The 16,208-nt window shown below is 39.4% G+C and overlaps 3 protein-coding genes across 3 annotated transcripts; 2 read left to right on the top strand and 1 right to left on the bottom strand.

The window, feature by feature from the left end:
* Positions 1-1,838: 1,838 nt before the first annotated feature.
* LOC105384651 (NADH dehydrogenase [ubiquinone] 1 beta subcomplex subunit 9) lies at positions 1,839-2,708 on the top strand. The gene is made up of 3 exons (XM_011554923.3): positions 1,839-1,998; positions 2,124-2,269; positions 2,499-2,708. The coding sequence occupies exons 1-3, from the start codon at positions 1,904-1,906 to the stop codon at positions 2,675-2,677; spliced, it is 420 nt and encodes a 139-aa protein (XP_011553225.3). The 5' UTR covers positions 1,839-1,903; the 3' UTR covers positions 2,678-2,708.
* Positions 2,709-2,911: 203 nt separating this feature from the next.
* LOC105384650 (DNA polymerase interacting tetratricopeptide repeat-containing, protein of 47 kDa) lies at positions 2,912-4,964 on the top strand. The gene is made up of 3 exons (XM_011554922.3): positions 2,912-3,272; positions 3,571-3,761; positions 4,053-4,964. The coding sequence occupies exons 1-3, from the start codon at positions 3,120-3,122 to the stop codon at positions 4,864-4,866; spliced, it is 1,158 nt and encodes a 385-aa protein (XP_011553224.3). The 5' UTR covers positions 2,912-3,119; the 3' UTR covers positions 4,867-4,964.
* Positions 4,965-5,313: 349 nt separating this feature from the next.
* Positions 5,314-16,025, bottom strand: LOC105384649. Its single transcript, XM_048628093.1, has 10 exons — positions 15,966-16,025; positions 15,436-15,645; positions 10,246-10,323; positions 9,642-9,774; positions 9,018-9,249; positions 8,454-8,643; positions 8,129-8,228; positions 7,023-7,145; positions 6,169-6,290; positions 5,314-5,490 (listed from the first exon to the last, which is right to left on the bottom strand). The coding sequence occupies exons 1-10, from the start codon at positions 16,023-16,025 to the stop codon at positions 5,350-5,352; spliced, it is 1,389 nt and encodes a 462-aa protein (XP_048484050.1). The 3' UTR covers positions 5,314-5,349.
* Positions 16,026-16,208: the final 183 nt, after the last annotated feature.

Below are 16,208 nucleotides of genomic sequence, written 5' to 3'. Positions count from 1 at the left end.
TGTTTTCCTCATCTACTATTCTTTCATTTTCTACCTCTACATCACTACTAGTTCTACAATCTGTGCTTTCAAACAAACTTTCAAAATATTCTTTCCATCTTTTAAGAACTTTATTTTCATCTTTCAAAACATCTCCATTTTCATCCCTTATCACATCCAGATTTGTATTCTCTGACTTCCCTCGAGCCTTTCTTACCAACTTCCAGAACAATTTAATGTTCGCTCGAAAGTTGTCAGAGAATTTCCTGTCATATTCATCTTTTAATGCCTTCTTCTTTCTTTCAATCACTTCTTTTACTTTTTTCTTTAGCAGAACATACTTTTCTCGAATTTCTTTCATTTCATCGTCCATTCCCTGATTTCCTTGCATTCTGTTGTTGGCTTTTTTAGACAAAAAATCCAACCATGCCATTTTCTTTTCATTCACTACCTTTTTGCATTCATCATCCCACCATGTAAGCTCCCTCTTACCACTCTTCTTTCTTTTATTCACTCCACATACTTTCACCGCCGTATTTACTAAACTATCTTTCAAGCGCTTCCAATTTTCTTCTAAATCATTTTCATCCAAGACAATAGTGCTCTCTAAATTATCTTTCAAACTTCTTCTATACTCCTCACTTACTACATCATCTTGCAATTTTTCTACTTTGATACGCTCTAAATTTGTTGTTGATACTCGAGGTCGGTGTCGCCAATAATTAAACAGACCACAAATCCGGCTTTCAACCAGAAAATGGTCCGTTCCAACATTGACACCCCGATAGACTCGAGTATCAGCAACGTTTACGCGTAACCTTTCATCCACAATTACAAAGTCTATTATGCTCCTTTCATTCTGTCGTTGCCATGTATACATATGTATCTCCTTGTGCCTGAACATAGAATTAGAAACTATAAGGTTTCTTTCTAAGCAAACATCCAGGAGATACCTGCCATTCTCATTCACTCTTACGTCACCAAACTTACCCAATACACTTTCATACCCATCACGCTGCACACCTACCCAACTATTAAAATCACCGAGCATAATAACCCTTTCATTCTCATCGCATTCATCCAACACTACATTCATACTTTTCCAAAACTCATCTATCTCCTGTGCAGATTTTGACGTGTCCGGGGCATAAACCCCCAGAACAAACAATCTCGTCAAACCTACTTTTAACCGGATCCAGATAAGTCTTGGGCTCACGCACTCGTATTCTTTCACACAATTATTCCAGCGCTCAGATAGGACAATCCCAACCCCTTGACAGCCATGCTCAGATTCAGGAACCCCTGACCAATAGGCTGTCAAGGTTCTCAAGGACTCATTCACACATAGCAAATCCATTCCTCTTGTGTTAAACACCTCGCATACTTCATCTATCTTTCCATCCAGACCCCCACAAATATTCATCGTGGCTATGCGGGTCTCCACAGCCCACTTTTCGCTCCTCCGAGAGACACGGCGTGACGGGTTGCGAACCGCGTCGCCACCACCGGGTTGATCCATATTGAACCCTGTTCTCTTGGAGTGTAGTTATCGGTTTCACGGCACCATGAATGGTGTACCGCTACTCACGGGAGGGGCCGGAGCACTGAGAGGCCGAAGCGTGAGGCTCACACGAGAAGGCTAACTACATCCCCCCAGAAGGCTAACTACATCCCCCCCCTTAAAATTATGTACATAATAGTCCTTAACATAGTGCCCTGTAGGGCACAGCAAGTTTAATCTAGGTAATATTATTCTAAGTAATTTGGCTAGTATATACTAAGTCTATGGTTTATGCATGGTTTATTTATGGCCAAGTCAACAAACTTCTCGTCGTTTCTTTCAATGTTTCTGTCAAGTGTTATTTTCTCTATGGTTTCTGTCCACCTTTCCTTATTTCCAAGTATAGATAAGTTTTGATTTCAGATGAATTTTGCTCCTGAACTTCGTACTCATGCTCAAAAAGTTTGTAGTTTTTATAAAAGAGCGTTACGAAACTTAGAATCCTACTATGTAGCAAGGTAAATACATATTTGGTACCTATTTCAAACATGTAGGACCTACGTTGTAGTAGGTAGTAGGTACCACTAGTACCTACCCATTTATTTTGTTCTTAGTTTGTAACTGACTAAAATCATTCTTCCAGATTTGTTGTTCGCTATCATCAAGTGCTTTTGAGAAACGAATTCGACAAGAATCAATGCATTACGGATCCAAAAGAGCAGCGCCGTTTGCTTTGGCTGGGAGAGCACGAGTTGTTCTTGAAAAAGAACCCTTTCCAGTGTGCAAAGTGTAAGTAAACTGCTCTTAGTGATGGTGGCTCTATCGGCTCTATCACCCGGGCCAATAAATTTATAAACAAAATTAATGGTGAAGATCAAACCACCCTTTGAAAAATAAAAGACTTGTAGCTTGTATTTATAGGGTACTTAACTACTTACTTACCTACCTAAAGGTTTGTTTTTACTTAATGTTATCCGAGCTTATCAAAATGTTTAATTACTTAATGTATTTTTTTCAGTTGCTAAATCTTATGGCATTGCCGGTGGGGTAGCTGTTGAACGTGAGGTAGATCCACCTGACTGGGTGTTGGACTACTGGCATCCCTTGGAAAAGGCCCGCTATCCTAGCTATTTTGCTTGCAGAGAACATCGCAAGAATGATTACATAAAGCACTGGAATGATGATAGTCTTCTTTGAACTTAATTAAAACACAAAGTATTAAATTCTACTTATTTTATATTATTTCGTGACCACCAACGACGCCGACAACGACGCTGACGGCGCGGCGTGAATACCGTAATGAAAAAAACAAAACTTGAACATGTCATTATTCCTAGTTTTAGAGTAATTGATCGCAGATCAAAATAGTTTTCTTATCTGTCAGTTCTGTCACTGTCACTGTCATCCATCACTGTCATTGTCAATTGTCATTTTTTATCGCTGGTCGTCGCGTAGCGTAGCAAGCTGCTGCTTCCTACGCTTTTCGATTGATTTTAAATTAAAATTAAACAGAACTTCTAAGTGAAACATTGACAAATAAACTGCGAATCGTGATCGTACGATTAGTGGGTTTGCCCAGGCAAATCTTTCCCTGCTACAAAGGAGATAAGAGGTTGTAGGTTATAAACAAGCGTGCAAAATGTCTGAAAGTTCTGAATCTGTCAAGAAGGAGCCGATGACTGATGAAGAGCGGCTGGCTTTGTGTCAGAAGCTCGATCAGGAGCTGGACGACTTCATCAATGGCTTGGAACGCAAAAGATACACGGACGGGTGGTCTGAGGATACGTGGGAGGTAAGGTTTTCTAGATTAACATTTCGTTATCTATTTGCAACTGTAAGGACTACAGGCTCTGTCTGAGGTATTTCATATATTCTAAGTTGGTCTAGTAAGAATGCTGAGGCATAATAATATGAGCTATTTAAAATTCAGGATATGTGTATATAAATTTTATCATTCATGTTATCTAACTAACACAGATGCAATTTGTTTGCTGTATTTCAGTTATACTTTCGGTATTGAAGTATGTTTAAGATTAAGTATGATATGAACTCTTACAGTTTTATAAATAAAATAAGTTTTCTAATTTCAGGAAGAGATGGACAAGCACCCTTTCTTCATGAAGGATACTCCGGCCGACGGTGAGCTGTCTCCGCTAGCGGAGGGTCTCGCCAAACTCAAGTATGACCCCAACGAGAACACGGCACTAGAACTCGCCACCAATTATAAAGAAGATGGAAATTTCAACTTCAAACATAAGAACTACAGACTGGCTATTATGGGGTAAGTTTCATAATAATATTTTCAAAAAACATTTGTTTTACTAACTTCTTCATTATTGTTATTAGTGACAAGTGTCCAGTTTTGTTATAAGAACATGGTTATCAAGATTATAAGAAGATCCAACCAGCTTTTTTAATATTTGGCTTGAAAACTTCTTGAAAGTAGGGTAAGCGAACCCTTTCCTTTATTTCCCTTCCTTGGTAGATAGAATAATATTTTATTTTATATCAATTGAGATTATTAAACACTGCATTAAGTTTATTATACTGATACTTACAATCACATTTGCAGGTATACAGAAGGCATAAGAATAAAGTGTGGGGATGCAGAAATGGATGCAAGCTTATACAACAACAGAGCGGCATCCCATTGGCAATTGAAAAATTACCGGTCTTCCCTTGCAGACAGCGAAAAGGCCCTGACCTACAACCCTAAACATGCAAAGGCCAGATTGAGGGCAGCAAAATCAGCTTTAGAAGTAGCAAAATACGACACGTGCATAGAACACTGCCAGAAAATTCTAGAAGAAACAAAAGATAATACTGAAGTCACAGAACTAATGAAGAAAGCGAGAAAAAAGAAACAGTTACTAGAAAGAGACCAACGCAAGAAAGAAAGAGATGCATCAGCAAAGAGCAAACAGAAGGAGACTGTTGTAAAAGCAATCCTATCTCGAGGGATCCGAGTATCAAACTGTGAAGATGAAGATGACCTGGACCTGGCAAAGCTAGAGCCAGTGTTACCGGGAGCCCATGATGCGATAGTGCATGTTGAAGACGGTATTCTTAAATGGCCTCTGCTATTCTTATATCCTGAATACCAAATGACTGACTTCATCAAAGCGTGTCCCGAAACGGTTCCCCTTATAGATCAGTTGGAACAGCTGTTCCCAGCTCCGTGGGACGAAAGAGGAGAGTATAGAAAAGACTCTGTCAACGTATATTTTGAAGGATACGATAAAATGCCTCACGTCATTGATTCAAAAGAGCAATTAGGTAATTTACTAGTACTGAAGTACTTTGAGCTGAAAGCTGGCACTCCAGCCTTTTTCATTCTACCGCGGGGCAGTAAAGTTGAGCGTACATTCTTAGAAAGTTATATCTGAGGTAGTTTTAAGGTAAAATAAGGTTGTCTGGTAATGTATTATGAATAGTTTTAATAACTTTTAAATAAATTCGACTATTGATTTGTTACTCAAACAGACTTGTTTGTATTATTTAAACGACACCCAACTTAATTGAGATTTGTGAAGCAAGTTACCTGTAATATAAATGTAAAATTATACGAAGTTGCTTAAGGACTCAGTCTTTGCTTGAACTGAGGACCGAGCATGCTCTTATTGTATAAACCCTACTTTGTACATATCTGGATCTGGATATGTACAAAGGTTCCACTGATATATACAAAGGTTCCACTGATATGTACAAAGGTTCCACTGATATGTACAAAGGTTCCACTGACATGTACAAAGGTTCCACTCGAGAGAGCCACGTACAGCAACTTCGCCCCCTCTCAGAATAGAATAGAACCCTACTTTAACAAACGAAACAAAATTTAAAAATCAAATTTATTGAAAAAGAATCCTTCTTTAAGGTTGCATCTGCGCCATCTGGTGAGGGTAGATATAGGGGCCTCCCGCGGCCATGCTGAACTCTGGCTTGGAGTCCATACTGGGGTACGGGTGGTGCGGGGGCGTGCCCATCCACTGCGGGTACCAGTAGAGACCCCCCTGGGGAAGGAAGTGCAGTTAGAGTACCTAGGTTGTGGTAAAGCCTTGGGTAAGTGCTATAGCTAAGGCAGTGACCTAAGGCCGCAACGTCAGTAGTATTTTTACTCTATGGCGAAAAATTACGTACAAATCTAATGCGGCGTTATTCATATTCTTAAGGAAGAAAATATAAATCTATATTCCCTTATTGGAGGCCGATGCATAGAGAAAAAATAAATGGCCGATCCTTCAAATGAACCATAGCTTCAACCTACTTTCTGCAGTAGGGTGATTCAAACAGTTTCATGCAACACTACCGCTACGAAAGACGATAGAATTACATAGGTACATTATTATTATGATAACGAATGTAATCCCCGAAGGGGTAGTCAGAGGTGAATCGAGCGAGTCACCCGCTTTTCGCTGTACACTAAACTTGTACTCACGTGATAGGTCACAAAGTGTATCGCCGTTTTGGAATGAGTACAATGCATTTAGGTTACCTACACATCTAGAACTAGATGTGCAGGTTTCCTCACGATGTTTCCTTCACCGTAAGAGCGATGGTAGACGATAGAACCACTTACTCACTTTTTGGACCTTATACGACGCTATATTTCGCTCTATCTTTGCTTTATATAGCAAATGAAACATTGCTCAATTTAATCCTTGCTTATCATTAAACAAAGTCCAATGTACCTTGCTACCGCCAGACGCGCACGTGAACCTATGGCCGTGCATCTCGATGCTGTCCAGGTAGCTCTTGCCGGCTATGGAGCCGTAGTTCGGAGGGTAGATGAACAGGCACCCGTCCAGGATGTCTGGAACATAGGAAGGAGGGCATAGGGTGAACTAGGTTATTCAGCAATATATTTTGCCCATGGAGTGGTCTCCTTGTTATCATCATCATATTTTTTATCGCTAGAACTGAAGACACCTTCAGTTATTGCTTTACGTTTTGTATGAAATAGAAAACGAAATTTCAAATTCGTTGCCTTCTAACGTCGCGTCGCGTCGTTATGTATTACTGTTGTCGGTATTGAGATTGCGCCATTATGCCCTCCTTTCATCAAAGATGGATTCCGCTATTCATGACGCCCCTACATAATAATATGCGACTTAAGTTTGTATGACGCGGAGCTGGTGCAGCTCGTTCGTATACCGCTACTACGTACGTAACTACTCTCCCTCGCCCTACAAATTCGCTTTTACTCGCCACTACTGGAAGTCAAAACTCGCACTTCCCTTACAGTGGGGTTACTACCACCGAACATTAGCAATTAATACTCAATACTCAATCTTTTATTGCATCCATAAGTAAGTTTTACAGGTGTTAAATACATTAAATTAAGAACTATATGGACCCTGTCGGGCACAGCAAATTAAAACTAATATAAAACTAATATAAATAACAATCCTTAATGCATCGTCACTCGCTTCAAATCTGACGTTACTTGTATCTGGCAGACATCTGACAGGCGAGCGACGCTATCTATGAATTGTGAATTGCTAATGTTTCGGTGGTGGTACGGTAGCAGGCCTACATCACTTACACGGCTCGGTGATGTTGAGATTGTTGTCAGTGGAAGGCGCTCTCTCACACTTGGTGGTGGTCTCCAAGTAGGGAGGTATCGGGGCGACGGTCTCGCCGGGGTCGCCTGGTATCAGGAATGGTCCTGGAAATAGGAGATTTTTCACCATAGACAACAACCATAAACAGAAACCGATTATAGATGGCGCTAGTAAAACTTCATACTCAACAGCACTGCATATATTTTTTTTGCCGGCATGGATTCCAGTCCTTTCAGCCAATAAAAAAACCCAATGGATGTGAATTCAACCATATACCTACGATAACTAGCCGTTATAGGTATTACTACATTATCTAGTTAACTAGATTAAGACAGCTTTGTATGATTTATGACATCTTCCGTTCATTCAGAAGAATGCAGGTCATAAAAATCGATAGGCCGGTGGCAATGATTTCAAAAGGAAGGATACGCCCTTCAGAACATTTTACTCAAACCTTCTTCATACAAGCAAAATAACTGCCATCTGTCATAATTTGTTGGAACTATGTCAGAGCCAAGCTACTTATCCTGACGACGCAACCTTGTACGTGCGTTCATATTTTACCGTCACCGAACAGTAGGTACATAATAATATGAGTGAGTTGCATGCGGACGTCCGTACAAGGTTACATCGTGCGGCCATTGTAGACTTTGGTAGTAAAATAATTATCGCTTTAAAATGTGTTTATTTATTAATTAAGGATAATACGACATTCCATATTCCTTTTTGACCTTCGTATCATAGTTTTTGTAGCCTTTCACAACAAAAATAGGCATATTTACACAAGAAACAAAGACTCATCTCTCCGTCACAGACAACTGTCGACTGAGGACCGTTGGCCCTAAAATGCCTATTTTAGGGCCAACGCGCGGGTGCCATTTTCTTGAGTGGTTTGGCCTGTCCTTACGCAGTAATATATATGTCAATGGCCGGTGGCCATGTGTCGGACGATTTTGGAACTTTTAAAGTGTCAAGGAAAATCTCCCATTGTTAGGATAGTATAGTGGTTGTAGGTTTCAATCCAATCTTCTAGAACTTATGAGCTTCAGTATCGGCCATTGCTAAATGTTAAGATCTTGATACATACCACCGAACCGGTTGAAATAATTCCACTCGCACACATGATGATCACAGCTCAGTGGGCTTCCTTTCTCTTTAGTGTAGTATGTTACCCCGTTCGGAGTTGTCTGAAAAAGAGGATTACAAATTACGATACAGTCAGAACTTCCATAAACATTCCTGAAATTATACCTCTTCATAGCTCATTTCCTGAACAGCGGTCTCACTCAACCACAACACTGTCCTTTGCCTTCGTCCATTCGAGAACTTTTCTATCCCAAGACCAACCCTCCGTAAAGCACTATTGAATCACTTTAAACACACCGTGGCGTTGTTAGCATCAAACGTCTTACCAGCAAAAAGTCGTGATGCCGGTATCTCAGCCCCTGTATGTTGAAGTCCAGGATGAAGGACCCTGACGTCACGACACACGAGACAGACGTCAGCGGCGGCAGCTTGTACATGACCAGCCCGCACTTCACCGTGGCTTTGGGAAGCGTCACCACGTCTCGCGCTCTCTGGATCAGCTTCTTGAAGGGGAACCTAGAAGTGCAGATGTGGTTAGGTTACCTGAGCTTTGTATAGGGGAATTCTGAATCGTGATGTCAGCCATATACTTTTTTCCATGGGGATGGGTATTGGGTAGGAAGTACGAGGTAGGTAGAGGGTTAATATGTTCAATTTAGGTAGTTGAACAATGATGATTATCTTAAAAAATACTTTGAAATCCACAGCGCCAGTTGCAGCTGGCAGCGTGGTAGTTAGTCTGTAATTATGTATAAGGCAGTGACAGCATGTCTTTTATCCCACAGGTAGCCATTATCCAGTCATTGTGTAACCCAAAAACAAAATTCCACATTTACCTCAAACCCCAAAAGACCATTTCATCCCTCTCCTCCACACTCCACACTACTCACCTAAATATACAAACGGCCAAATGACACTCAAGCCCGTGCATATAATTATCCATCGGGAAGGCGATGCTCGGGTCGTCCTGCAGGTAGTACTTGGTATCATCCTGCTGATGCAGGAAGCCCAGGAACACGAAGGTGCGCTCCCGGCAGTGGGGGGCGGGGCCTCGGCCCATGTTGTAGATGTCGCTGTACGATTCTGATACGAAGAGGTAGACATTCTTGCCGCAGTAGTATTCTGGAATTTTTGGGGCGGGTTTTTAGTTCCTTAGCGCAAGGGGGTAGTGTTTGGAGTCAGTTTGTGGCATGGGAGATAGAATTAGAGGTGGATCGATGTGAAAGCATTTCGTGTTAGCGTTTTAAAAGTTCGTCTTTAATATTATTGAGTGGGTCTTTCTTGCGGGGTGTAAAAAAAAGAGTTAAGACTTCAGACTGTTTCAGTTCATTTGCCTAAACAGATCCTACTAAGCCATTGCTCCTTCCTTGCTTCATTGCTAGCTTTTTCCAGATCCTACATTACTTCCTTGATTTTCTAAGTTACCTACACCTACAGCCATAATATATAGGTGCTGTTACTGTAATTTAACTCTACTCTTTCCAAAGAGGGATAAAAATACTAGTTTCTCTCACCCTGGCTCACATAGAACTCCATGGGCACGGGGCCGCCGGTGAGCGTGGCCTTCCTCTCCGCCGCGATCGAGTTGTGGTTCTCGTACATCGTCAGCATGTTGTCCAGCACATCGTCCAGGGTTATCAGCAGGATCTTGGAACAATGGATTATTATTTATTACTAGCTGTTCCCGCGCGCTTCGCTTCGCCTTAAAAAGTTTTCCCGTGGGAATTCCGGCATAAAAAGTAGCCTATGTTCTTTCCCAGGGTCTAGCTAGACCGTATGTATACAAATTTTCATTCAAATCCGTTCAGTAGTTTGGGCGTGAAAGAGTAACAGACAGACAGACAGACACAGTTACTTTCGCATTTATAATATTAGTTAGTTAGGATGTTCATTGCTTAGTGCAGTTAAGTCAGGCTCAAGTTAAATGCATTCCAGGTTTTTGGTCGATGTGAATTTGCACCACGTCTGCTGGTCTTAATTATTGCCATTTTTTATTTATTTTTTCATGAACTATGGTAGAAGAGAGCTATGACTGAGTTAGTACCACAGTACCTAGTTACTACCACATAGTTATATAGTTTATACACATTATATTATGTATATTGCTTACATGATTACCTTTAACTCTTTGATATGTAGGTTTACAAATCTTGCCAGATGGTCTGTTGCTATGTGGACGTGCTCGTTGATCATATACTGAAACATATATTTTCAAGTTGTTATCCATTGGAATCTAGCTCTTTCAGAGATTTTCCTTCGGAACGTCACTTCACTATCTCACTAAACTTTTTTTAAGAAAATCTCCCGAATGAGGGTGCCCTAGATTAAAGTCAATAAGCGATGGTTATTAGTTATGAGGGAAGTGCGCCTGGTTTAAATCACTTGCGTTATAAATCTTCATATTCCCTTTTTTTTTGCACATCTTTTACCAGTTTTCCTGCACATCCTGTAGGTTGGCTGGTAGAAAATGCTCTTAGCATTAAGCCCACCACATGTATTTTTTTATATTTGTGCAATAAAGAATTAAATAATAATAGTAATACTATTTTATATGTGTGATGCTGAAAAGTTCATAAAACAGAATACCAGTGATCATAAGAAACTGTACAGTAGTGAAATAGTGAATTCCTAACAGGCGTAACAGCCGTTAGAACAGTGCCAAAATATTCAATTTATTGACATTTACCTATTGGTCGAAGAAAATAAACATATTCCGAACGAATTTATAACACCCATTACCACTTACAAGTAAGTGCAATAAACCTACATGTAAAAGCAACCATAAAATTGCATATCCCGATTTTTATATCCAAAAAATAATTGATTTAGTGGTAAACAAAATCCTGCCACCTACTGGTGATTGCACGAAGTAAAACAAGAAGTAGTACCAAGACGAAATTCTGCTACTCACCGCCAGAGGGTGCAACATCTATGTAGAGCCAACCATAGACAACAAATGTAGAGTCACACATAATTTAATGTAGAGTCTCACCGAATTTTATGTAGAGTCACCCCAAATGTGTAGAGATATATAAATCCGAAGTGTAGAGTCGAAGCAAATTATATTGAAGAGCTTTTTGATAATATTTTTTTGCATTTTGGAAATATAATAAACGCGATGAGTGAAATAAGCAAACTTCTTCAAGAACTAAGGCTCCAAATAAGAGAGGATATAAAAGAATCTGAAACAAAAATTTTTGAAAAACTAGATGATAAAGTCCAACATCTTCAAACAGAAGTAGAGGAGCTAAAACAGAAAAATTTTGAAAACGATAGAAGATTATCTACACTGGAACGAGAAGTCAGAAAAAGAAATTTAATCTTGTTTGGCATAGAAGAATCAGAGAAATCATACGAAGAACTAGAAATGTTAGTACAAAAAACCATTGAAAATCAAATGGCAATTAAACTGAACATTTTAGAATTAGAATTTGTTCGGAGAATGGGTAAGAAAACCGATCGTCCTAGACCAATTGTTTTTGCGCTCTCTACACTTGGGAAAAAGATTAAAATACTGCAAAATAAGAAGAAACTAGACACAGTAAATGCATACATAAAAGAAGATTTCCCGCCTGATGTACTAGAAAAAAGGAAAATCCTCCAGGCAGAACTTAAACAAGAGTTGGAAAAAGGGAATAAAGGTAGAATACAATATGATCGATTAATTATTACGCATCAAACAAAAAAGAGAACGCTTGCGGATAGCCCTGAAAATGAAAAAACTGAAAAATTAAACTCAACATCTAAATCATCGGCAACAACTACCCACTGGGCATCTAAAAATCAACCAAGAAAAAAACAAAAAAATGAGCAACAATCTACGACCAGCGCAAACCTAACAACGTTCTTTAGCAAGAACAAACACACGACAAAACCAGATACATCCAAAGAAACAAAGCCAGTTGAAACAGAAAATAATAACCAAAGAGCACCAAGGTTAGATTCCAATTCGACAACTGGACCGGAATAGCAATCCAACGGCCTGCCCCCACTCAAAAATACGGCGATACTTGACACCGACCAGAAAAATTATAATGTAAACAATAACAAACAAGGAAACTTAAACCCCCCAAGCCGGTTGGTCACCGTGGGGGAACTCGACCAACACCCTCCAATAAATTTACCAACTAAAACCAGTACAAAAAAAGAGATTCAAAAACAAAGTAGTCTTTATTTATGTACACTGAACACAAGAACACTGAGAACACCTGAGAGTTTACAAGAGCTAGAGTTAGCACTCGAAAACATTAAGTGGGACATTCTGGGTATAAGCGAAATGCGGAGAGTAGGAGAAGGAATAGAAGAGAGAAGTAACTATATCATGTACCACAAAGGCGAAGTCGCAGGTCAAAGAGGAGTGGGGTTCTTGGTAAAGATAAAACTAAAAAACCATATTATAGGGTTTGAAGGAATCTCGGATAGAATAGCCCTACTGCATCTCAACCTACCAAAACATCCCAAAAAGTGGACAGTCATCCAAATCTACTCGCCGACAGAACAAGCAACTAAAACGGAAATATTAAACTTTTACGACAAACTGAGAGAAATCACGGATAAGTACTCGGAAAATAACATAGTGCTCATGGGCGACTTCAACGCTCAAGTAGGCGCTCGACTACCAGGGGAAGAAAATATAATAGGGAAGTACGGAAAAGGAAAAAGAAGTAAAAACGGAGAAAAATTGGCTGAATTCTTACTAGAGCAAAACTTAACACTTCTTAATTCCATGTACCGTAAAAAACCCAAAAACAAATGGACTTGGATATCCCCGGACGGAAAGACTAGAAACGAAATCGACTACATAATTACCAACAAAGTCAGGTCATTTAGTGACACAGGAATAATACAAAACCTTAATTTCAATACCAACCACCGTATGGTACGAAGCTGCCTAAAAGAAAAGAGCACAAAAAATCCTAGACCAAAAGCAATACAAATGACCCATTGTAAGAAGGACTCATTAGACAGCACAGAAGACTTGATGGAAGCCGTAATCTCAGATATAGACCTAAACGAAAAATATAAGAAAATAGAAAATAAGCTTAAAAACCAGACAGTAGTAAAAATAGACAAAAGCAAAAAAACTTACTTAAGTGAAAAAACGGTAAAACTGGTTGAAGATAGAAGAAACTTAATAATGAAAAAAGACAAAAAAGGAAACCAAAATGAAATTTCTAATCTCAGTAAACAAATTCGTGAAAATATGAGAAAAGACAGAATAAACAGAAGAAATAAAACCCTAGAAGATCACATCATCAAAACAGGAGGTACAAGAAAGGCGCTCAAAGAACTTAGAGAAAAGGAGAAAGAATGGATACCAAAAATGAAAGACAAAGAACAGACAACAACGTCTCGCATTGAAATTAAAAATATTGCAACTAACTATTATCGATCACTATACCAAAAACTCAGTTCTGATGAACCGCCATCACTCCTGCCTGAAAAAGAACAAGCTACGGAAAATGATAGAATCCAAGATACTGTAAATATACCACAAATACTACAATGTGAAGTAGAAAAAGCTATAAATAGTCAAAAAATGGAAAAAGCTCCCGGCCCAGACAGAATTACAAACGAACTAATGAGAGGAACAATCAATGAGTTAAGCCCGTTACTAACGCGGGTCTTTAACGAGACACTATATAAAGGCATTATCCCAAAAAATTGGGCAGAATCACACATAACACTTATACACAAAAAGGTCCAAAAGACGATATGGGAAATTATAGACCCATATCCCTGATTTCAAATGTATACAAAGTTTTTGCAAAAGTAATTCTAAACAGAATATCAAACATTCTCGATGAAAACCAACCAGTGGAACAGGCAGGATTCAGAAAAGACTTCAGCACAATCGACCATATACACACAATAAAACAGCTCATACAAAAATATAATGAATACAACAAGCCCATCTACCTGGCCTTTATAGATTACTCCAAGGCTTTTGATAGCCTCATACATGAATATGTATGGCTAAGCCTAAGAGAGCAGGGAATCGAATGCACTTACATAAATATCATTAAAAACATCTACAAAGAAAGCAAGGCTAGTATTAGGCTGGAAACCACAGGGGACGTTTTCCCTATAGAAAGAGGTGTCAGACAAGGTGACCCACTATCACCAAAGCTGTTTACAGCTGTGCTTGAACAAATGTTCAGAAAATTGGAATGGGATCATCTGGGGCTGAACATAGACAGAGCACGTCTGAATCACCTAAGATTTGCAGATGACCTTGTTATATTGGAGGAAGACCCAAGAAAACTGGAATACATGATACAAACCTTGATAAGCAGAAGCAGTGAAGTGGGTCTAGAAATTAATCTAACTAAGACCAAAATGATGACAAATTCAACCCCCATAGACATAACAAACAATGGACAAAAATTCGAATATGTAGAGGAATATGTATATCTAGGCCAGATAATATCACCAAATGACCAAATGTCAAAGGAAATCGACAAAAGAATTGCGACTGGGTGGAAGAAGTTCTGGGCTCTGAAAGAAGTGATGAAAAGTAAGGAACTGAGCATAAAGATCAAAAAGAAAGCCAGCCAGAGCCAGCCAGCCAGAGGAAAGACTTTTGATACCTGCATCCTACCCTGCATCACATATGGCTGTGAAACCTGGGCCCTTACGAAACACCATAGGGAAAAACTAGAAAGATGCCAGAAAGGGATGGAAAGAAGCATGCTAGGTTTGAAGCTAAAAGATAGAGTCAGAAGTACAGATATACGGCACAAAACCAAACTAACGGATATTCTATCACGTATAGATCAACTTAAATGGAGATGGACTGGGCATATGCTTCGATGCAAAAAGGAAAAATGGAGCAAAAAGGTGACAGTTTGGTACCCAAGGGATGGTGTCAGGAGCAGAGGACGGAAAGCAAGAAGGTGGGAGGATGAACTGAAACTCACGGTAGGAGCTCACTGGACAAGAGTAGCCATGGACAGGCAACAATGGAAAGAGTTGGAGGAGGCCTTTGCCGTAAGGCACACCGAAATCAGAGACATTCTGTAACCGCATGCTTGTAAATAGTAGTGTAAGTTTTTTAAATAGTAGTTATAAGATTTGTAAGATTTTATTTTGTTACTAATTGTAAGTTTTCGGAAATAAAAGGCTATATTATTATTATTAATACTAATATTATCTATTGAAAAGCCCTGAAGGAAAAAGTTTTGCTTTGTGTCACGTCATAAATGCGCCCCGTGCCAGTTACCAGTTATTATTCTGTGCCCGTGCTAGCCCTTCTGCTCAGAATTTGTTGAATTTAACCGGTTATTTTTCGAACTTCCCCTATCAAACCTGATCCTCAGCAGTCTTGACCATGACCATTTCCTGTTGGTACATCCAGAAGTAGTCGAGCTTGTCGGTGGGGTCGTGGCCGTAGATCTCGAACGCGTCAATGATCATCGCCAGCGTGATGTTCTCTGCCGGCTGCAGGCAGCACGGGTGGTTGTGAGGCAGGTATGAGACCTGGAAACAGACAGACGGAGGCTCCAATAAGTTTTTCAACTAAAATATTTTTTTATTTATAAACATACTCCAATAAGTTTTTTGACTAAAATATTTTTTTATTTATAAATCTACTTCGATGATGCTACTATCCCAATCGAAGCACCTTTAAATAGGTACGGAAAATCGCTTGCCACCATAGATGATAGCTACTTACCCTTTTACCCCAATGAATAGGTATAATTATTATGAAAATTTCATAGCTACCAGATAGAACGAGAATCTTGACAAGGCTATTACTTTTTCGTATACCTACATTTATATTATTTTTTTAAAGATATGTATTGTGCATAACTATAAATGAATATCCTTTTACTCACTGCATTCTGAATAAGTGCACATATTGTAAGCACGACGCATGCGCCGTGGAAAGCGGCCATTTTTCCAACATGGCGGCCAGAAAGAATAACGAGGTTAGAAAAAGAAATGGCGGTAATTGGCAATTTTGGGTTATTAATTGAACCGATAAGTCAAATTGCCCGTTAGAGATTAATGCATTTTGTACTATTACGTTGAGATGTTTGCACACTGGACATTTAACAATCAAGTAACTAGGGTAACTA

This window comes from Plutella xylostella, chromosome 20 (genome assembly GCF_932276165.1).
Source record: "Plutella xylostella chromosome 20, ilPluXylo3.1, whole genome shotgun sequence".
Lineage (NCBI taxonomy): Eukaryota > Metazoa > Arthropoda > Insecta > Lepidoptera > Plutellidae > Plutella > Plutella xylostella.
Note: the sequence above shows the minus strand (reverse complement) of the source record. Positions and strands in the feature narration are given on the sequence as shown.

Bases quoted from the DNA above. Each gene is read 5' to 3' on its own strand.
- LOC105384650 (XM_011554922.3), top strand. From the start codon at position 3,120: ATGTCTGAAAGTTCTGAATCTGTCAAGAAGGAGCCGATGACTGATGAA. The intron at 3,273-3,570 runs GTAAGGTTTTCT...TTCTAATTTCAG, and splicing joins GGTCTGAGGATACGTGGGAG to GAAGAGATGGACAAGCACCC. The intron at 3,762-4,052 runs GTAAGTTTCATA...TCACATTTGCAG, and splicing joins TACAGACTGGCTATTATGGG to GTATACAGAAGGCATAAGAA.
- LOC105384651 (XM_011554923.3), top strand. From the start codon at position 1,904: ATGAATTTTGCTCCTGAACTTCGTACTCATGCTCAAAAAGTTTGTAGT. The intron at 1,999-2,123 runs GTAAATACATAT...TCATTCTTCCAG, and splicing joins GAATCCTACTATGTAGCAAG to ATTTGTTGTTCGCTATCATC. The intron at 2,270-2,498 runs GTAAGTAAACTG...TATTTTTTTCAG, and splicing joins CCCTTTCCAGTGTGCAAAGT to TTGCTAAATCTTATGGCATT.
- LOC105384649 (XM_048628093.1), bottom strand. From the start codon at position 16,025: ATGGCCGCTTTCCACGGCGCATGCGTCGTGCTTACAATATGTGCACTT. The intron at 10,324-15,435 runs GTTTGATAGGGG...TATATGTTTCAG, and splicing joins TCAAGACTGCTGAGGATCAG to TATATGATCAACGAGCACGT. The intron at 7,146-8,128 runs GTATGTATCAAG...TCCTATTTCCAG, and splicing joins TTATTTCAACCGGTTCGGTG to GACCATTCCTGATACCAGGC.